Raw genomic sequence first — 23,182 nt, 5'->3', positions numbered from 1 at the left:
GGAAAAATCTGGCACATAGTTTATTGCTTCTTAGGCATTCCACATACCATGATGACTTAATAAAAAGCCTTTTACAGCTGCACTGTGTAATGCACATTTCCTATCGAATTTAGACATTGAGTCATAATGGTTATTTTTACTCTATTGGGATGACAGGCTTCTGCTGGAGAAAAACAGAAGTAGAGCTGACCACATTTGTTCTACTACAGATCATGAGAAACAGCCTATACTTATGTTTTTCCTTCATTTTTGTACAGACTCTACCAAGGAAAAAGAAACTTTTGACATGTCCACTCTCCCTTGTCCCATTCAAGTTACATGAATAAAAAGGCAACTTGCTTGCCCAGATGCTTCACACATTTTTGTATGTTAAATTAATAAGATGTCTTTTTATAATGTATATTTAAGATTTATAATAAAAATGAAAACATGATTTCACACAAAGAATAGGTAAGTTTGTAATTACAATGGAATTTTAACGTGCATCCACAATACTATGTTCTTCTACGTCTTCCCCTCCCAAGCCATACACAAACAGTTCTACTCTTCACTCTGTTTCACATACAGCTTTAACAGCCAGTTGTGGTATCTAATATGCTACTGTTTCACTGGTGATCCTCCATGTTCTAAGAAGTATCAAACTGCAAACCATACACAAACAGAAAACTCTTTCTAACTAATAAAAAGGGAAAATGTGAATGCAATACAAGAGAAAATTTAGACATATTACTCCCTCAGCTGTATCCAACAAATGACATAGTGGACTACATGTACTGTGAATAGGTTTTTTTTCTCTTTAGTATGATCAAAAGATGTCATTTCTCATTAGAACATCCTGAACTGTATATTTTTTACACTATCCTCAACACCCACCACTAAAACTGCCTGTGTTTTTCCAAAATGCCTATCTAGTTTGTGTTTCAGTGCACATCCTTACCAAGATGCTAAAGCCACAGTGGAAATGCAGTTAAATCCTGTTGACAGCAATAAGAAAACATTGAGCATGCCTTGTTGCAGAGAACTTCATTATCACTTACAAAAAACAGTAAAGGAAACGTAAGGAAAAATGCGACCTGACAGTTTCTTTCTCCATACAAGTCATTACATTACGCCCCGATGTCAGTGCTGACTATCATTCCTGCTTGAGACCAAACTAAACATTGCTTACAGCTTTCAGCTAAACAAGAGATCACTCTAGTTATGGCTGGGGTGTTTCAGTTTGCAAAATGGCAAAGAATTCAAAAACTTAATAACTTAAGTATCTGTTCAGACAACAGAACACATGATTTATCTAAGGTCCAAGCCCTGAAAATCCAGTGACAAAATCTATCAGTATCCAATAAACTGCAAGAACATATCTAACATTGGATTTTTTTTTTTAACATTGAAAATGGTGTCAAAGCTCTACAGCAATGCTGATATGCACCTGGGGTTATGCCCATGAATGTTCTGCAGCAAGTTTTTGTTTTCAGTTTTTTACTTTTTTTTTGCAAAGCAGTATCAGCAAACAGAAGCAGTTACACCATAAACATGAGTAACCTCTAAATTATCCATAATTATATTTAATGAAAAGTTCCTTGAAGTCCCTTAGTTACCTTCAAATGACATAGTTTTAATAATTAGCTTATCATACTAAGCTGATTTCTCAGCAGCTTCAGTCTCCTGTTCAGACAGTTTCTCTTCTGACAGTACTGTCATCCACGGGGACACGGAGCGCGTGATGGTTTGTTTGGCCAGGTTGTAGTGGTTTATGACTGTGTAAAATTTCCCTCGAGCGCTGGAGTCTTGTTCAGAGTAGTAGTTTTCCAACCCAGCTGGAATGCACTGATTATTCTGAAAAGAAAATCCATTGCTTAGATTTCAGATATGGCTCCCTGACACACATGAAGCAGGTTAAGGAGTTTTTTCTCCTTTCTTTTAAGTCAAAGGCAACAGTCACTTTCTATGAGTCAAGATGTAACATACAGCAATTAACAACAGTATTGTCCTACTGTGTTCAAAATTTTCTTCCCTGCAATCCTTAAACTACTCGTGTATTTGCCAGAAAGACCAATCTGGGTTTATATGCCAGAACAATTAACGTACAAGAAATGTGCTTGGCTAAAATTCTTTTTGAAATTATTCAGTCTCCAGTTCCAGCCACATTTTGCTGTTTGTTCCTGCCCACCAAATTCCAACTGTTTGGATTACAATTACAGCTGTCCGTCTCCTACTGTTAGATTAAGTTCAGGCAATTTACCCTGGTGTTTGCAGTCTGAGGGGCAGGTACTAATACAGATACATTGGTGCCATGATATGAACAGTTTTACAGCCCAGTAGCTCACACGTTACAGGGATACTGTGTGGGTGGCCAAGCATATGTGCAAGTGTGTACACACATACAAAATACTTCACTCCTGATTGTCAGAGAGATGTAGCCAACAGCAGGCTTTTAAAAAGCTCTCTGGAGCTGTGAGACTACATGATTTCATTTCCCAAGACTGTAAGAACACTAAATAGAACTGCTAGATGCTCAGAGCTTTGGAAAGTGAAATAGGTAATTTAGAGAATAAAATAAAATTCAAATTCATTTTGCTGTCATCTTAAAAGCCAAAGTGAATGTGCCTGTGCTGTGTTTGCCACAGGTATCATCCAGGAACTCTTCCAGTCACAATGCAGGAAGAGCCTACAGAGCAGCTCATTGCACTGAAGAAAAAAGTTATTTAGACATATACTGTGACCCGCACCAGGTTTTCCCAAGAAGGTTTTGGGCTCTCTCTGCAGGTCCTGTTACCACACTGCCCAGTCCAGGCAGTGTTGCCTTATACTTCAACATGTTAGGGCAGTCACCTGAGCAATTGAATTGACTCTTGCAAGCTAGAAATAGCTGCAGTTTGAGGAAAAATTCATTCAGTCACTTCTACTCTGGCTGTTTTAAAAAGAAACAGGATATTCAGTCCTCTCCCTTCCAGCACCAAAGGACTAAAATTTATAATACTACAGCACAGCAGCTTTGAACTGCTATCATTCTACTCAGAAAACAAAATCTTATATTGGGAATTACTCAGCAGAAAAAAATATGCAAAAATTCCATGGGTTTTAGGACCAGATTCTACCTCAAAAGTGTCCACATTTACTTCTGAGTTGACTTTTGCCCATGTCAAAAAAAACCAAACATAGACAAGCACCAGTAACAACAGTTTCAAGTCATAAAACAAAAGATGGGTGAAGACCCAGCAGAGAGTCTCGGCTTAATACAAATCTTGTTTCCTAAAAAGGCTAGCATGGAAAAATCCTCAGAAGGTATGAAAGAAGAAAGGAATACTTGCCAAAACAAGAGGCCCACAGGTAGTCTTAGAACCTGCCTGCCCCTGATGAATGATGGATTCAATCACCTGGCACATGTGATGGCTCAAAGATGCCTCGCTGTCACAAGACCAACAGCCCTCCCACCATCAGCACCTCACTGGCTCAAACCCACAGGAGTGACAGAGGCCTCAGAGTGTGTCAGACTCACAGGAGTGCCCAGGGTTTCCACAGCCACCCTGCTTCCCTTTATCTGTAATCTTTTGTCAAGGCAGCAGCCAGGGCAAGTCTCCCTGCCAGGTTTGTTGAAGTAGCACCACAAAGCTGGGTGGTTGCATCCCAAAGATGAGATTTAACCCTGGCTAAACAGCACCTGTGTCCATTCAGCACTGTAAATCAACAGAGGCTTTCCCACGCTCATAGTCAATGTATTTGCCAGCTGCAAGACTAGGACCTAGATATATAAAAACATAATCCAAGAATATGGAATAGAGCTATTTGATATGCACATTCATATACATCAACCGTGTCATCTTCTGGAAGTATTATCCATGTTTTATCTGGGATAACTGACACCACTTCTGATGTGATAAAATGACTAAGAAGCACAGACACAGACATATTTGTAGTGATTATTTCACTCAGTCATGGGATGTAATCACAATTCTAAATATTTAAATGGGGAAAGGAACACAATCCATTGAACTAATGAAATCTGCCAAGGAAATTCAAGCAAATATAATTATTAGAGCTGCAGACAAGCCAAGATTACTGACAGTCTGAAAAAAGGCTACAGAATCTTGTATTGCCTTCAGAAGCAATTTGCTTTGCAGCAGGCAAAAATGACTCAGTAATGGGTTGGGTTTTTTGTGGGGGGCAAGGGGGGCCTTGTAGTCACAAACATGCAAGACATCTGACAGAAGAGCCTAAAGAAACACACATCAGTTTCCCTCTTGAGTACATTTTTGCTCCTGGGACTTCATGCTTCTAGAAGAGATGGGAAAACCTCCTTTTACTCATTGCCCCTTGTGTACTGCCTAAGGAGAGTCCCTTGGCTTACCTGCCAGTCAAGGTAAGCCATGCACACTCAGTGACAGAGTGATGGGAACTGCTGCTGATTCTTACCCTACCACTTGCCTGAGACTTTCACGTATGTAGAACATTTATTTCCATCCTTTTTGTTTCCATGGTTCCCAGGTGAGGGAAGAAGGAAGGCCATGGGGAGAAACTGGGATGCTTCAGAGTGACTTGCCAGTCTTTTCATTTTTTCACAAGCCTTCTATTTTGGAAATTTGTTACAGGTTATGGCCTTTGATGCCAGAGAAAACCCTGGTTGCCAGTCTATATTTGGCTGAATTAAGATGATTCCTTTTGTTCCTTTGACATGAAGATCCCAGTGGTATTTACTTATAAATAGTATCTTCTGTCACATTAACTTTGCTGGGTCAGTAATTCCCAATTTAACAGATGATGGTGTGGTCTTCAATGCACTGAAATGACTTTGTTGTACTGTCCACAAGTCTGTCAGAATGCAGGTGCTTTGGCAACAAAAACTAAAGGGCAACAGATACAGTACAGAACATACTGAAACCCTGGGGAAATTCTTCAGGATGTAAGTGCACTCAGATTTTTGTGATGAGTCTCACCAGTAGGTTCTGATGAGTGCTCCAGAGAAGCAATCTGCACAGCAGCAGTACTAAGGCTGTCTCAGAAAGCTTAAGCAAGCACAGAAATAAGACTGCTGTACAAAGGAAAATGAGCACCTTTTAAAGCACACCTTCATGCCCTGGAGGCGTTGCACAGCAGAAACCTTTGGAACCGCTCCATGTATGAGAGCATCAAAGCAGAGGAAAGTGAGTCTGACTCAGAGCTGTGGTTAGCTCAGCCTTTATGCAGAGATTCCTGCAGTACCAGGCTTCCTGAGGCAGGCACACCTTTGCCCTTAACCAGAAAAATCACATCAGCATCTAAAACCTGGGAACATCCAGGCCAGAGAACGTTGCTGAGTCCATCTGAAACAAGAAGCAGGTCCACAGAGACACTGGTCACAAGGTGACAGACTTCATGTTTCCTAGGACATCTGTGCCAAGCTATGCCATCACATATCATGGACTCCTCCAAAAAAAGACACAAATAAATACAAAGTCATCTTAACAGTAGCAGTTTTCACCCTCGCATCATTTGCCAACATCCTTATCCTGTAGAACTCTTTCTTAAAAGAGTTACATGACCAAAGATGCTGTGTCTCCTGCCATTATGCCATCAAGCAGCTGGAAACAGAACACCAGCTCCAAGAACACCACCAGCAGAGTAACCAAGATGCAGCCCTGTGTATGTGCTGCACCTTATAAACAGAGTATGAGCTATGGGACATTCTGCCTAACTTCTGTCCCAAACACAGAACCTGAAAGAGAGAAACACAACCAGACTCTGGTGACAAGGCAACTGAAATATAGCTGAGAAAGTGTTCTTTCTTGAAGTATTTGTGACACTGGCAAGAAAACCCCACAAGAAGCCAGAAGGCTGCAACTCAAAGGAGAGGACAACTCGGTGTGAAAGGAGGCAGAAGCAGGAGGTTGTTGCGAGACTCACATGGAACTGCCTGTTCCTGTCAAGTCAGGATCTCATCAAGACAGGCTTGAAAGGAGCATAACAGTCCATACTGCAAACTGCTCAATGCCAAGATAAAGCTTAGGGGAAAAAAAGGCCTACTGTCCCCTGAGACATGAACACAGAGGGGTTTCAGTGCCTGAGACAACACAAAAAGTCATCAGCAGAACCAAAAGCTGGATATCCTGAGTCACAGCCAAGTATTCTAACCACAGTATCTTCTGCCCTTGAACAAAGGAGAAGCAGTAACCAACTGAATGCTCAAACCTAAATTAATCCAGAAGGGCATCACTGATTATAATTTTGGACTAGATTCTTGTAAGATATTTATGTGCTTGAAGTGACAGATAAAATCCTGAACAGAATTGTTGAGGAGTGCTGAGGCAGCCATCCCTTCTTAAATCCTTTTGAGGTTCATACTGGGTACCCATTTTGATTTATTACTTGACTAAATATTATTAAAAAACTAAAGGGAAGAATGCCATTATCACTGCTATTTTTCTTACCCAATTACAGCCAAGTTCAACTCTGCTAAATTTACAACTGGGAGGTCAATGTTACTTTTCTGACTTTCAGCCCAGGTCATAGCAAAGGACCCAGCACCACCATCTCACACAAATAAAGTGAGCCCAGCCTCCCTTTTGGTTAGAACCAGTATTTTTTACAATAAATGTTTTCCCTTTTTTGGCATCACTTTTGGCAGTAGGGCTTGGAGGTCACTGTTCTAGAACAAGAAGTTCTTTGTACAAAAATAACCCTGAAGTAACTCTACTACTCTTAATGAGAACATCACTTTTTCTTTGACACATATTCCAGATTTTTTTTCTCCACATTTTATCATTTCCTTATTTCCTAAGACACAGTAATTTGAAAGAATGTGCAACATTAAACCATATGACCCACAAATGAGGGCTTTGTCCAGACAACTGCAGGTGAAGCAAGTCTGAAAGATACCAGTGTTTAGACTTTTGCTATATTTTCAATGTTTAGTGTTAGCAAAATAACACTATTAATATTGTGCAATAGTAAAACTTCAATTATAAATTACAAAGCAAAAGCATAGCAGGAAGCACACTAACTTTTGTAAAGGAGCACCAGATCTGTGCAATACAGCATGCCTTAATCAAGGTTATGGCTAAAACAACACAGAATATTACATACTCTGTTTTTCTAGAATGGGTATGCAACTTACCTTGAAAACAAATCCTTCTGGACAGGTATGATCATACTTGTAAACCTTGTAGACTACCAGAAATACAACACACGTTAAGAATGCAAGGGCAAAAAGGACCAGCACAGTTACCTGTAAAGAAAAATAAAACATACTTATGTTAGTAATGCACTGCTTATTCTATTGCTTGTTCTGTTGCTTGTTACTGCAGGCAGCAGAAGTCAGCGGTGAATGCACTTTACAGTAAAATCAAGCAAAGGATAAAACCAGATGCTTAATTATTGAGGGAGAACAGAGAAGCAGCATGTGTTTCTTTCTGCCCTCCTCAGAGAAGAAAGCAGATCATCTGGGCAGTGGCCCATTGCCTGTACTGCAAGGCTTTTTATGATTGCATTTCTGTTCAAGGCACATGAGGCCAGGACACACCAAGGTAGCTTGTGTCTGCTGTTTTTTCAGTATGTGGATGATGTAAGTCTAAGTCTAGTTTATGTCAGCTGATAAACATGTTTGTTTCCCTGTGCCTGTCCAAGAATGGAGTCAGGTGTTAGTAAGTTAGCACAGGTGTCATCCAGAGGTGACTTGCAGGGCATGGAAAAAGTAATGTCTGCCCTCTCTTGTTAGGATTAGAGTTTGCTGCACCTGCTCTGACCTTAGAGACAGCTACACCAGTTGCTCAACAATCTGCAATTCATAGGTTGAAACAGTACTACCTCATCACACAGAGCCTGTACAGGAGTAGTTCACTCCAGATCCATAAGGAAGTGCACCATGTTGAACACTGGGCTGGCCCCCAGGAGTTGTGTGGCACCTCTTTCCACAGTGCTCACAGAAAAGCCATTACAGACAGCCTTGCAAGGCTTTTCCCATGTCCTTCAGTACCTCTCTGCCCCTGAACTTGGGCTGCAGAGAAGTCCGAGGCACACCTCAAGACAAACCTGAAATCAGTGTCAGTATCAAGCTGACCTTCCCCAGGTACAAACTGAGCAGCTGGAGACCAGCAGCCTTCTGGTGTGTCACGAGACAGAATTACATTTAGAACTATGTCACCCATTGACGAGAGAAAGCACAAAATTTTGTCCAGCAGTTACAGTACAAAGGTCTCTAATTCAGATACATTTTGGTGGATGGTGTGAGCTGAGCAAATAGCATTCATTACCTGGGAAAATATCCCGGATGTGTATTTTTATTATTCTAAAACTTCTACTGACAGACAAATTAGTAGGTCATGGAGATTACAAGGTAGGAGTGATTGAGAAGAATTTTCTTTTTGGCAAGTTAGAAAGAAGTAGGCATGTGCTATAGCATAAGAAAGAGTCATAAACAGAAACAAACAAGATTATATGACTCATTTTTTAAAACAAAGTATAATTTGATCTAAATTTTAAAGTAAGATGAGTAAACCAGCTATATACACCCCCTGGAAAAAAAAAACTTAGGCATATCAGGGTCCATTAATTGAAACAAGAATAATCTGGTATTTGAAAAAGCAAAAATAAAAAAATGTAACTTTGCCTCTTGGTACAAACAGCCACCATACACCCCCCCTTTTTGATAAACCACTGAATTAACAGAGTTTGCAACACTTTAAACTGTGTGTGGCAGTGGTATTAAAACATTTCAGGACAACAATAAACTTAAGGGCCTTCTCATCCTGTGAAAGCAAATCTCATCATGGGCAGACAACAGCCAAGTGCTATATTTCCTGGCAGAAACAAGGTTGAGCATTGTGTGTTGCTGAAGCCAAGGATTTAGTAAGGATTTTTGATAGAAACAAAATAAGCAAGAAAAGGGAAAGTTGGAGTAGTGGCAAGGAGAACTGCAGATCAAAAAGTAACTCAGCAGAAGAAATGTACATATTAATGTAACAATAACAATTGAAATGAGACATGGAGCAAAGACCTTTCTGGAATAACGTTCAGTTTCTCAACAGTCGCTGGATTACAAAAAAGGAAAAAAGTTTTCTTAATTAACCTCTGAAAACTTCACATTGACAACAATTTTTGTATCTAATTAGTCTTTTTCCAAGTTTATTACTTGTTTGCATACACAAAAATTAACATGGATAGCTCACTCTGTCTTGCCAACCTTGTGTGTTCTCCTTAGATCTCCCATGCCTCAGTATGTCCTGCATGAATCCAAGAGACAAAGTACATTTTCACCTTCCTTTCTGGTCATTCTCTGTGGCCCACTTTAATAACAACGAACATAACACTCGTGTGCACATCCCAATTCCTGGTCCAGCTATGCCCTAGCTCATAGGTTTTTTACCAGCTTCTGACTCCATGCAGCCTTCAGCAAAGGCTGCTCCCTTGGGAACACAGGCCTGTGACACGGAACATGGCCATTGGCAGAACTGCTGTGGCACAGATCAACTCAGCTCGTATTTGTCTCCACCACGGATAAGAGCTAAGAGTTTAAAATGTTCTGAAAAATATTCTCAAGTCCCAAAGTATTTTAACCATATTTCCTGGCCCTTCTACTAAGCAGCCAGCAGTAGAATTGTAACATTATTTCCCAGCTGTAACCATTCTGACTTATGATGAGGTCTGGGGAACATACTGAGACAACATACTAACTGTTAAGTAACTGAGACTAAATGTTAAGGCAGTAAGAAAAAACTGTATTTCCACAATTACTGCAAGATCACTCTTAAAAGCTTTAAAACTGCTCTGAGAAGTAACTGTTCTTTAAAAGAAGATAGGAGCCCAGTGTTGTGTTGATTGCTGAAGCCTGTCAAGTTGCAGAGCCATGGCCTCAGGGGTGATTTGCTGGGATCTGTTTTCAGTGACAGCGTGGAGCTGTGAGTTCTCACTGCTTATACAATTTCTTCCATTGCCACACAGTAAATAAGCCATGGGAAGAGTTCTTATGGGTCCTGCTTCAAAAACCTCACAGAATATTTTTCTCTCACTTACTGTATTTCCTAATGTTACTAATTTTGGTATTAACATGTAAATTTTTACTCTCATTATCTCCAATGATTTGCAATCACACTCCATTTGCAAATCCCTAATCAAGTAAGCTCTTGTCTCCTTCCTATTAGGAGAGAAGCTCCCTTCTCTCACCATCCTTCAGGATACAAATAACTTCTATTTAAAGACAGTTGAAGATGAAAATGGCACAGATGGAATCTAGCAATGGATTTCTTTCCAAGGTGATTGCCATCACCTGTTAATCCACTTTCCCCTTTTAAACTGAAAATCCTTTTCTCCCTCTAATAGCCATTTTTCTTCACTCTCATAATAACCCACCACTGAGGGTCCACAATGGTTAGATCCCTATGTTCACTTCTGAACCTGAGGCAGTCAGCTTCTCTCCCTGCACTAACACAGTGCAACCCTACCTCTGTGCCTCACCTTCTGAGCCCTCTCCTGCCAGATGCTTTTCAAAAATAAAAGCATGAAAAAAGAGAAGGCAACAAGCAGCTCTTCAGATCACAAGCAACCCCAAAGCTATCATTTATTGCCTTCTTCCACAACAACTTTACAACACTCGCTATAAACTAAAGTTATTCACTTCTTACCAACACACAACTCACAACTTGACCTCTTCCTCAGGCAGGAGCAGCTGCAATGCATGCACATGCACCACCTCCCTTCTTCTGGAAGAAAATCTCAAATCTCCTTCATTGTGGTAGCCAGCTGGCAATGTAGGACCCCACACAGTACATTCACAAGCAGAAGTCTTGTGAATTACTGTGCTCATTCACAGCCATTCATCCTGCAGAACTCCCAAGTGACTGTCACACCTCAAGAGTGATGGGCTTTTAAAATACTTTTCTTGAAGTAACTATAAGATAGGACAAACAACCATTTCTTTTAACTAGGAATTCAAAGTGTGATTTTGCTTTCATCTTGAGTGTGACATTTAAAATTAGTTTTAAGGGGATCTGGCAGCAAAACGAAGTGAACAGAGAAGATGACAAGATATTATGTATGTGGCAGATTTTTTAATAGATTGTAAGTGAAGAGCAGAAGAAGGACAATGTCTAGCCAGAAGCCATTAGAGTAATCGAAATGAGAGATGACTAATGAATGAACTAAGCATACCCACAGCAAAAAACCTGTCTTCAGACTCTGTAAGCAGTCAGCTGAACAAATTAAACTCATCAGATCTGACAACTACCCTATCATGTAAACAGCTTGTGATAAGACCTTTACCATAAGATCTAGCAGATCTTCCTCATCAGTCCATGCTATTTTGCCTCAAACTGCAAAAGATTGCAAACAATATTTTCTCTGCCTGACTACTGCAATCTCCTCCTTCCTCACTCCACTAATGGTTACTTGGACTCCCTTTTTCATCAAGCTGGAATACTACAGCAAAATTCATCAGCTGCACCAACAGTGCCTCCTCCTTTTCACACCCTTTCCTGGTCATATTTCAAGGCATGCCCAAGTCTACCCTTTTTGCTCCTCTCAGCTCCATCCATTTTGCTGTTTATTTTATCCCACTGTCCCACTAAAGCCTCTGCCTTCACTTCTACTTATCTAATATCTCCTCTTGCCTGAGATTCTTTCATTAACCCACTCCCACTGTGCTGTTCTGCACCACGCCTTTTTTCATGCTTTTTCTTCCGTCAGCACACAAACCCATGTAGAAGCATTCCTATTATTAGAAGAACTAACAAGATATGCAATGATTTTCACTGCTCAATCACTGGATCTTAGTCACATCTCATCTCTGCTCTACATCTATGCATTATCTATTTCAACTGCAGCCTCTTGGGAGCACAACTTTCATTTCTGATCAGTTTGTAAAGTGCGAGGCACAGACTTGCTGCTAGCACTGAACAAGAGGAGTGAAAGCATACACTTACAGAGCATCTTTCACAGGAAACGATTTATAGCCAATTAATGCTTTGCTCACCAGCAAAATGCAGAGACCTCTGGGGTGAAATACAGCAACTCTGTACAACTACTTAGGACAGGAAATTAAGATTATTGCTATCCAATTTAAACTACAGGAGAATTTCAGGCAGACGGCCTGTAAATTACTATAGATTGTGTCTGGCTACATCCCACAGACAAAAATTTGTAAAACGTTGCACTGAGTTTCTTGTTAATGGCCATGACCTCCATTTCACCTCTCTCCACTAAAATCCTGCATCTCCAGCTACACAATGCCCTCTATACCAGCATGTTAAGAGAACACAAAAATCAGCTTTTCACTTATCACTGCTTTTGCCAAATTATGTCCCTGTTTGCTATTACCTCAGCCTGTCCCTGGAAGTTTAAATAACAAACACGTCTGAAACAACACACTCAAGGATTAAGGAATGCTCCCCTTGTGGGAAATGGCAATGTGAAAGAAAAAAAGGAACATTTACATCTATACATGTAATATTTGACTTGGATTCAATTACAGAGCAAAGCAAATTACACAGAACATCCTGGTGCAGTGCCCTGTACTTGCTACGGGAATATACAGGATGACCAGTGACTTCAAAAGACAACCAGGTGCCTTGATTCAGAAGAGTATTTCTAACATTCCATGTCATGTTTAGCTGGTACCCATCTATTTAAACTCAGCTTCTTCACCACAACACTCCCATCAAAACTTTATGCTCAAAGAGGATGATACTTTGGGGACAGATTTTAGAGAAAAAGCAGTAGAAATCAAAATACTGACCTTCTCAAATAGAAATGACAAAGAGGAGAAAATTGTCTTGGATGCTTCTTTGGAGATGACTGGGAATAGCAGCAAAAAAGGCAAAAAAAAGGCAGGCAGTAACAGAAAAGAAGCTACAGAACCAGAGCTTATTAACAGCGACAGTGCAAGACAACAGGACCAGTCTGCAAGGGAATTGATTAATGAAACCTGAGGGACACACTGTTACACAAAAACAGGTTAACAAGGCACTGGCCTTGAGATCCTGGAAGTGCAGCTTAACTCAGCTGTTCATGGCAATGTTCCTGTCATCTTCTATCACACAGCACCATACATTGTGCTTCTTAACAAAAGAGATCTGAGGAAGCAGTTCAAGAAACCCTGTGGCACCAATAAGATAAGAACCTTACTACCTTCCCATAGAAACCCAGAGGATATTACTGAGGCCAGGAAAAAGGCTGCATAATGTTATTAAAGGAGAAGAAAGGTTATTTAAGTGATGCATTTGGAGGGATCCAAAACATCTTCTGTGTCACCTGTGTGACTGGTTCTGTTCCAGTAAAATGATTTCTGATGGAGACAGTGGCAGAGAACATCTGACCTATAGCAGGGGAGTTGTGTTAAGATCCACTTTACTTAAATCTTCCATCTCTGACTATAAAATTATTTTCAACCAAAAATTTAACAGGAGGATTGTCAATGTCACATCAGAGAATATAAAACATAAAAAAATGAAAAGTGACAGTTGCCATGCAGTACCTTTACTTATATCAATTATTTTAAAAGAATTGTTATCTTGAAAAAAACACCTCCCTAATCTTTCTTATTTGAAGTAGTAATGAAAAAAATTTAAAGCCTGCCAAACCCTTATACTTGTGAGCAACTTTAATCCTGTGAGTAGTTTCACTGGAGAAAGAACTACTAAAGACAGTAAGTACCTGTCACTCTTCCAGCACTAAGTGACAGACACAGAATCTACTTAAGGAAGTGATACTTGTACAGGAATCAGCTGACATCTGCTCTTAACAGACTTTTAAAGTGGGAGCAAAGAGCTACTCAACACAAATAAATCACACAGCAGCAAAGAGAACTGTTTCCCTCGATTTTGATTATTTTTGCAGCAATAATAATCACTGGCATTACTAAGAAGAAGCACAGGTGTTGAGGCAGAAATATGTTTGAAGGATGCCCCTTTTAAAATACAAAAAAACCTTGAACCATTAGATATACATTGCATACATTTTTGCAGTTCTAAAGTGACCAGGTAAAACTGTGAGAACTGATCTTGAAGTTTGAATTCATCCTCTGTAACCTCATGCAACAGCTGCTTGCTACTCGATAGCACATGGTTTGCATGGTCTTAGCACAGAGATAAGCTTGAGGCTTTGGCTCTGCAGGTAGAGATGTCAAGGATAAAGTCAGAAGAACTGAACTTTTTTGAACAGAAACCAAAGGCTGAAGGCATATCACAGCTGGTGTTATTTAAGGTCTTGAAATTTATTATGAAAAAAAATCAGTGTTTGCTTTCAAAATACCTCTAAATGTTCTTTATTGAGGTTTTCTCAAAGATAGAAAAAAAAAAAAAAAGTAATGCTTTGCTACAACAGATTTTTTTAAATTGGTGTGTTTGTACACAGCTGCCAGCTGTAGCCCAATCAGTGGGTCCCAGAGTAGACATCCTACTACAAAATCCAACTGCAGGCTGTAAAAACACTGCTCTGTCAATAGGGGAGGCAAAGGTTTGGCCTTGGGTAACCTAGACCATCAATATTCTTCTGCCCTAACTTCCTCCTATGTCCCGATTCACAAGAATCCTTTGTTACTCTGTAGAGTAAAAATTCGGGGAGAATTTACAAGAAAGAAAAATCTGCATTGTTCAAAGTTGCTTTCTAGATGTGAAGAACCGACTCTCCACATCAACCTACACTCTTCAGAGAACAAAAGCAAGACTTCTGTTTCTCAATGGGGAATAAGTGAAAAAATCATATTTTCCTTAGCATGGTTAGTGCCATAAAAATAAATTAAGACAACAGGGTTCTCAGAATCAGGAAATCTTCACATTCTTTTGAGAGATTCTGATTTGAATTCAGAATGTGGCTTCATAGAGGAAAATTATGCTTGCAGTTTTCTTTGAAAACATTCTCAGCTCTGTTATAATAACTGTGGTAATGTGAATTGAATGCAGAAAAATAATTGATTATTCAGCAGGTGCTAAAACACCAAATGATCTACATGCTGGAGTGACTTCATTTGTTATATTGTGTAACTTCCCAAGAAGAACAGCTTTACATGATCTGCACTGCTGAATCCCAAAAATACAATCTGCTTTGTCATTATTTAAGAAGTACATCCTAGAATACACATGCGAATTATTTGTAAATATGACTGACTTGCTTTATTTTTAGCACAATGCTTGGGCTGTGTCTTGTGGCAAGCTTGTGCATTGGTGATGTACCATACTGAAGTCATTAAAATGGCATCTGAAAGTTTTTACGTGAACACAAGCCAAAGTCAATATCTCACCAGTTAAATAATGCATTTCATAATTACAGCAAATATTTAATTTTCAAACAAATATCTTTTTGCTCTCTGAGAATCAACAGCAGAAGTTAACATGATGGTTCACAATTAATAAGGACCCAGGAGAAAACCTCACAGCACTTTTCATCTACATATTTATGAAATGTTATCAGCTATTCATGTAATATTAACTACTGGGAGTGGTGAAGACGACAACCATCCCCACTGGAGAACTAGTCATTTCCTTTAGAATGTTGCAAGCAGCATAATTCAATTCTAAAATTGTTAAATCGAGATTAAGGAACATTTTCAGGACCTGAATGTTCTGCATGAACATTGTTTTCAATTAACTGAACCAAAATTTTCCTAACTGATCAATCCCCATACTCTTCTTTGGAAACCTGGACTTACAGCCACAGTGTGAATCACCCTGCATTTCCCAAGAGATACCAAATCTTACAGAAATCTCTCTCTGATGCAGTAGTTACCTAGCAGCAAAACCTAGCAACCCTGTAATACGAGATTAACCCCAGAGCGATCATCATAAAGTAATATCTAAAGGATATTTAGTATGCCATCCAAAGGTATATTAAAATGCAATGCAAAAATCCTCAGGTTTTTAGCTGTTCAGCTACACAAATTAGAAAAGACTAACCAACAGCATAACAAGCTATTTACTTGTTTTCAGCAAGGTCTCATTCGCTCACTTCTCCCAACAAAGACAGATAAAACCCCCCAGATTTACAAAAGGATGCAGAAGCCTTGTAGATGTGACTAAGATTCAAAACCATTCCTTAGCTACAATTTAATGTTCCAGCAATGAAATCCCTTAGGCCCTACTGCTAAACCATAAGTGCAAAGTTCTTCAGTTATAGGCTCTGCTCAGCTGCTTGGAACCAAAGTCCTATCAGGGCACTCAAACCAAAAACTGCCTCTCCTTTCTCTTCTACAACATAGTAAGCATTTTCCAGTCACCTTAGTGTGACCAGGATATGGACAAAGACAGCCAGACATAAGCTCTCCTTGTTCTGAGCTGTCCATTTGCATTTACCCTACCCTCACCTGAGAGGAAGGGGATTACTCTCAAGGACTGGGACTATGGTGCCAGGAGGACAAAGAGAGAATGTGAGTCAGAATGCAGCATTTTCCCTGAGGAATGGGATGTCCTTGCCACAAACCAAGGAATAGGAAATGCTGGAACCAGGTTTCTTACCTCCTTAGTAAAACCCTACCACACCCCATAACATCTCTTCTTGGCTGTCTGGGGTGAGAACCTACATGCTTCACTGTATGGCTGAAGGCTCCACCAGGTGAGTGGCACTTAAAGCATTTGTCGCAGCAACACTCTGCAAAGTTCCTGTCCAAATACAGTCAAATCCCTCCTTGAGCCTTCAGTTTGTTTGTTTAGCATGATTCCACTGAGAGCTGCATTTACATTTCTGAAGGTCAGCTTGGGCCTGGGCAGCTTTTAGAGCACTGCTCAGGCACAACAGTACCAAAATCTCTATCTGTGCCCTAACACTCCTGTCACGCAGACAGAGTTTAGAACTGTGCAACAGAATCCACACCTTTACTGAAACTCCTCATACTAAATGTTAGGCTTTCCAAAGGTATTTGTACTTCTGCATTGAAGAGTATGGTCACCTACTGCTTAGAAGTGCTTTGGTATCCTTGGGTAAGATGCCAAATTAAAAGCACTGAAAACCTGCTTTCTTACTGTTAAAAGAACAATGGAGCATGAGCTGAAGTGCCAACTTTCCTGCTTTGCTTTAATTACACAGATTAAGAAAAACTATCCTCTAGTTGGAAGGGGGAAAGGATATTCAAGCCTTGCACCAGTTAAGATCTCAGGTTTTCTGTGGGACTAATGCAGGGATTGTGTGGACACAACCTGAGTCAGATTCTTGCTGAACTGCATTAACAGATATCACCAAAGTTAAAGATTAAATTGGACCAGGAAAACTGACGAGAAGGAATTCTGGTATATATCCCTGGGTTGCAAAGTCATATATTTAACTATGAAAAATACATAATGGACTATGACAGTGCTTTTAAGAGAATGGTTTGGCCATAGTGATAAGTAAGAAGCCAAAAAGAAAATAAACATTCTGGTGGTTCTTGTCCTTCAGCAGAAACAGGAGCTTGAACTATGCCATGAGCCCCCCCCTGTGCAGCCCACACACACCCTGGCAAGCCACATTCTGAAACCCACACACTGACAAACGCCTTCGGAATTTATCTGCCAGTGAGGGATTACAACCAATAATGCTGCAAGATTTGATTTTGCTTCTAATTGTTAAATACTGAACTATTATAACATTGAATTAATTTTTCTCATGTCCAGCTATATCCACAACAGGCACTCTGTTATAGCCAGTTCTGACTACAATCAGTGATTGATTTTTAAGCACTTCTGCGAACACAAGCGAGTCATTAACATCTTCACATTGCACTGCTTACCTTAAATCTTTCTGAAACCCCTTCAGTGATGCTGATTGTGAATTCAGCTATTTTAGGAGTACGGAACTTTCCTTTCTTGCGATCGGGTTCATATTCTGTTTTTGTTTTGACCACAACCTTTAAGAAAAAGAATCAATCACAAACCTGTCAAATAAACTGGCCACAAAAACCTTAATTGTTGTTTAACTCTTATTTTATCTGCTTTCAAGCACATCTAGCACCATATCTTTTCCCTCCCACTTTGTGCAATTCTTCTTTGAATGCTCTAAATCATTATTTTTTCCAGTATATCAATCATCAACTAACCTACCTCTCAAAATTGTTTTGATGGACCTACAGCAAGACTTGTTATGCAACAGTTTCGCAAAGGTTCAATTTTTTCATCTGTGGTGATATTGTGCTCTTATACTAGGCAAGGATAGGTCAATTCCAAATCATGAACCTTTCCATTTTGTATAGCTTGAAAACAGACACTTCCATTTGCTTCAGGAAATTCCATTAATGGGATTTCAAACTGGACACCAACAGAAGATTATTGAAGAGTACTCATAAAAATCTTGCAGATGATGATGCCATGTTCTTTGATGGCAGGATTCTGAGTTTTTTTAAAAAAAAGTGAAATAACCCATGTAGTCTAGTTGCTATTCACCATGTGATTGACTATGGCCCTTAGCACTCTTATTTTTAACATCTAATTTCTGAATTATCAGCTGCAAGCAGCAAGATGCACATGAACCCCTGTGTTAATGAGATTTCTTCAAACACCCTAGGCTCTTCAGTTCATTCCTTGCTATGAACTACTGCCCCAAGCTAGACAATTTAGCACCTTACCTGTATTCCCAAAATATTCATTACGTCAGTCGTCTCTGCTGTTCTCCTAGGCACTCTAATCATACAAAATTTTCACATACCTAACCTATTTGCCTCATTTTAGTCTTCTGCATTTTTCAGGAACTTTTTCCATGTATTGTTCTCAAGCTAGGGTACAGTTTATTGCAATTTGCTCAATTTCCTCTGTTTTTCCAAGGAATAAATACCTCTCTTCTAGATTTTTGAGAATCAAATTCTATCATTAGCACAGCCTGTGGTATTGACAGCAAACACATTAATCACAGAAAAGCCTGGGTTGGAAGGGACCTTAAAGATTATCTTGTTCCACCCCCATGCCATGGGTAGGGACCCCTTCCACTAGACCAGGCTGCTCAGAGCTCCTTCCAGCCTGGCCCTGAACACCTCCAGGGATGGGGCATCCACAGCTTCTCTGGGCCCTGCGTCCAGGGCCTCAGCACCCTCACACTAAACTTACTCTCAATTTAAAGTCATATCCCCTTGTCCTGTCATTACATCCCCTTGTAAACAGACTCTCTCCATCTTTCTGAAATTAAGACAGTGGCACTTCAGGTAGCCAGACATTGAAATGACAAGCTTTGGGTTCCCTTCTTCTCATTTCCCTGAATGGTACCTAGAACATGTAACCGTACCTAGACTCAGTACCATGAAGCTTATTAGACACTTTCACAGTATTATTCAGTATTAATATTTCACATATTTGTTCAAGATATAAGTTTAAAAACTACTTACCTATTTTCAACTATAATTAGTAAGATAGTAGTTATTACCTATTTAACTTTATAGCTGCCCAACAGCATCCTGGAAGTTAACTGCCTGATGATTTCTGGAATGCTTTTTAACATTTTAGTTCTCTTCCTCCCCCCTTTATGTTGCATAATCTCAAGCAACTCAAATCACATTCAGCTGACACTGAATGTACAGTTCTAACTGCTTGGTTATGTAATGTCTTCTTTTGTTTAACATATCTAAATATGAATTTAAATCACTTCATCCCTTTAATTTAGAAACTGTCAAAATCATCAAATCCTTAGTGCTGTAGTAACTACTATTCAAGAAGTTATGCTTCACTGCCACACTGGAGACTTGCAAGTGAATAATAAGCATAGATATATGAAGTATGTACTCCTATTCATTATACAAGAGTGTCTGCATACTTCAGAATTTGATCTGTATGTCAGTCTCTTCTTAATACTGTTTCTTTTTTTTCACATCAGTTGCTCTGCTCCTGCAGAGCTGCTCTCTAGCAACCAGTAAAGAGACACTGACATGACTAACCAGTTACAGAAGGACACCAGCAGGACCAATAAATTTAATCTTCCTCCTCTATGTTTGCAAAAGGAAAAGAAAGCTAATATACAATTGGACAGTGGAGAGTAGAAGAACCAATCAAATATTCCTTTATTTAAGCTGCTACCTTAGCTGGACATTTGCCTTCATTCAAGGCAAATAACATCCATCCAGGTGGGAGGAGTTCTGCCCCATTCTAGTAGGAGCAAACAGGCTGGCACAGACACCCCTGGGTTCACTACAGAGGCTCTGCTCAGGTTAAAGCTATTACCATGCAGATCCCTTGTTCAGACTTCTGCTTAGCAGTGCAGGAACAGAACTAATTCCTTTGGTCATTGGTCCTTGGTAATCGGTTATATCCAGTCACCAGTTGGCAGATGTATCAGACTGAGCTTGTTCTAAAGCCTTAGGGTGTGATTTTGTCCTCAGTTACAAGATTTACACCCATGTAACTGAGGGCATAAAATGGACCCTCAGGCTCCTGAACAGCTGCTCTGGCTTACTGCATTTATGCCTGCCAACTGGTCACCACACACAACACAGAATGGTGTTGATAGCAATTAAAATGGAGGTCACACATTTATTTGTATTGCCTACAAGCAACACTCTACCGAGGAAAATTTTACAAGCTAAAATTCTTTACCCTGAGTTAAGATTAAGTGAATTTTTTTTGAGGTTTGAGGAATGTATAGGTATTAGTTTAACTAGAAGTAGAATTCAGCTTGTGGAAGACACAAGACCAAAAATAAAAACTGTATGAAGACCACAAAGCTTTTTTATTACCAGATGCATATGAGAAATTACAAGTAAGAATCCTATTAAAACAGGATACTGAATACCCTGAAAAAATCCTGCTCCTGTGTGACTCCGGTGTGGTAGCACTTATTGAATTCCTTCTTGTGAGGACAATAAACATATTTACAGGCTATCACATCACCTCTCTAAATCTTTAAAATTAAATCCCTAATAATCAAGGCATTTAATGAGGAATGCAGGAAGCAGCACATTTCCCTTCCAACATGTAAGCAGCTCATTGGACTGCCCCCTTTTAGCTACAGAGGATATCAGAGTCACCTATTTGGAGGTTTTTGAACAAAATTAATTGCCAAGGAGAAAATTCAACGGCCTGTTCTCATCTCATTATTTCAGCTTGTCTGAGGATAGCATTAGTTTCTGAAGCACAGCAGGAAAATGGAAGTGCTCTCTGTTGCAAGTATGCCCATGCCCACCTTACAAAGAAATAAGGCAGGGCACTATTCCCCCATCAGAGGGGCATTTTCTGAACACAGAAAATTCATATTATTCACAGAGAATACACAGGACCTTCCAGACGCAAGAAACATACAGAAAAGGAAGGGCTATGACAACACAGCATAGAGAAGCTTGCATTTGTACAGTATATGTTTCATATAGCAGCACTGAAATCTCTACATTGCTAACATTTCACACTGATTTTTAATGCAAATCACCATTAAAGGATTTTCACGAGCTTAGCTGATTGGGTTTTTCCCTAGAGGGAAATAGCATGCCTTGAAATACCCCATATTTCATGTCTTTTCTAAGCTGCTCTTTACCCATAGCCTATTCTTTTGTTGCTTGCCTGAGATTTGGGTGTGATTCTCCAGGGTGGAAACTAAAGCCTACTGTACCTTATCAGGAGGTGGGAACTGGAGCTGATTGACATCCAGGGGTGTGATCAGGGGGATGGTGTCAAATCCATCCTCCAAAAGGGGCTGCTTTGTGCTCTTCTCGCTGAAATTATTCCCCAGTTTCACCATTCTTCCAGGATAGAGGGATTTTTCTGCTGGCACACACAGGCACACACGCACAGAAATGCAAAATATCAGAAACCGGACCTTTGCCCAGCCCTCGGGGGACCCGAAATACCTTCTGGAAAAAAAATAATTAAAAATTAAAAAATAAAAATAAATATTGATCGTTATGACTCAGTTATGTATTGGCGTTCTGGGAAGTACGAACAAAATTAAAAAGACCCCGAAGCACCGCGCACACAAAGCAGCACCCCAAATCCCCGACACGTCAGCCCGGTGCGGCATCGCCCGCGGGGTGCGCAGGGTCGGGACCGCGGCCCCGGCGCTGCCCGCGCCCCTCCCGCCCCGGGCCCCCCTCACGGGGCAGGGCCGGGCTCCCCCCGCGGGGCAGGGCCGGGGACCCGCACTCACCGCCGCGGCTGCCGGCCCTGGCTCGGGGCGCGTCCTTCCGCCGCGGCCGCGCAGCGATGGCGGAGCGGGGGGCGAGGCGGCGGCTCTCCCTCCGCGGGTGGCTCTGGGCGGCCGCAGCGCCGGGGCCGTGACGCAGCCGCCGCCTGGCTGAGGCAGCTCTGGAGCAGCAGCAACAGCAGCACAAAGGGGCCCCGCGGGGACGAGCGGGCGGCGGCTCCCCCAGCCGGCGATGGCGCAGCGGCAGCAGGTGGAGGGGGCGGCGCGTCCCGCCCGGCCCCGCGCCCCTCCCCGGGCGGGGCCGCGCCGAGCGCTGCGCTAACGGGGCCGGGGCCGCCGCCCTGCCCTGCCCCGCCCCGCCCCGCTCAGCACTGCCTGAGCGGGCACGGCGAGTCCCGGCAGCCCGGGCAGGGTCCGGCGGTGGCTCGGGCGGGGATGCTGCGCTACGCCGGGCGGTGGTGAGGGGCCCTCCCTCGCCTTCCCGCCGGCGGCCGCTGGGCCGGGGCGAGCGGGCCGGCTCCGCTCCCTGCGGTCCCTCCTGAGGGGAAGGGACGGGCGTGCGGCCAGCGCGGGGAGAGCCCGGCCCCGGGTCCGCTCCGCAGAGCGGGGCATGCGAACGTCGGGGCCGGGCTCGCGTCACTCCGGGGCAAGGCGTGCTGCGGAGCCTTGCAGCCCAGACAGCGAGAGGACATCTTACAGCGCGGCTGGCTCGGGGCGGAAAAACCCAGAGTGATTCATATGCGCTGCGCTGTCCCCTATGACCCAAGGCAACCAGCGCGCTCCTCTTGCAGGTGCATTGCTTCCCAGCCAGCGGAGCGAAAGCGCTGCGGGCGATGCAACAAGTGCCGGGCTGGTGGGCAGCTCTGAGAGCAGGCAGACAGGTGCTCAGCCTAGAGCCAGTTTCACGCTTCAAAACCCACCAACCTCTTCTCACAGATGCCAGCATGAGCAGTCTCTCTGCGTGCTTTGTTCCAGTTTCCCAATCCAACATGCATCCCGTTTCCTGAGGTCAATGGTTTGTAATGCTAAAGGCCCTTTCTGGCTGTGGCACAAAGCAAGTCGTGTCTCCAGCTATGGATCATCCTGTCTATCTCATTTATTTCTCCCATCAATGTTCTGTCCTGAGTAAATAACGTGTAAAATAAGCTTGTCTTACCTGAGTAACATTTCATAAATCATACTTGTGTGTGCTAAGTAGAAGAAAAAG

At 41.6% G+C, this 23,182-nt stretch overlaps 1 protein-coding gene across 2 annotated transcripts; it reads right to left on the bottom strand.

The window, feature by feature from the left end:
- Positions 1–433: 433 nt before the first annotated feature.
- NSG1 (neuronal vesicle trafficking associated 1) lies at positions 434–22,203 on the bottom strand. 2 transcript variants are annotated; one of them, XM_033061149.2, is made up of 5 exons: positions 21,979–22,203; positions 21,445–21,596; positions 17,657–17,773; positions 7,088–7,198; positions 434–1,833 (listed from the first exon to the last, which is right to left on the bottom strand). In XM_033061149.2, the coding sequence occupies exons 2-5, from the start codon at positions 21,571–21,573 to the stop codon at positions 1,633–1,635; spliced, it is 558 nt and encodes a 185-aa protein (XP_032917040.1). In that variant the 5' UTR covers positions 21,574–21,596; positions 21,979–22,203; the 3' UTR covers positions 434–1,632. The 2 variants fall into 2 exon arrangements, with proteins under 2 accessions (XP_032917040.1, XP_032917039.1); XM_033061148.2 differs by having other exon boundaries at positions 21,445–21,685; positions 21,979–22,202.
- Positions 22,204–23,182: the final 979 nt, after the last annotated feature.

Source organism: Catharus ustulatus, chromosome 5 (assembly GCF_009819885.2).
Source record: "Catharus ustulatus isolate bCatUst1 chromosome 5, bCatUst1.pri.v2, whole genome shotgun sequence".
NCBI lineage: Eukaryota > Metazoa > Chordata > Aves > Passeriformes > Turdidae > Catharus > Catharus ustulatus.
Note: the sequence above shows the minus strand (reverse complement) of the source record. Positions and strands in the feature narration are given on the sequence as shown.

Bases quoted from the DNA above. Each gene is read 5' to 3' on its own strand.
- NSG1 (XM_033061149.2), bottom strand. From the start codon at position 21,573: ATGGTGAAACTGGGGAATAATTTCAGCGAGAAGAGCACAAAGCAGCCC. The intron at 7,199-17,656 runs GTAAGCAGTGCA...TTTTCTTTACAG, and splicing joins GGGTTTCAGAAAGATTTAAG to GTAACTGTGCTGGTCCTTTT. The intron at 1,834-7,087 runs GTAAGTTGCATA...TTTTCTTTTCAG, and splicing joins CAGAAGGATTTGTTTTCAAG to AATAATCAGTGCATTCCAGC.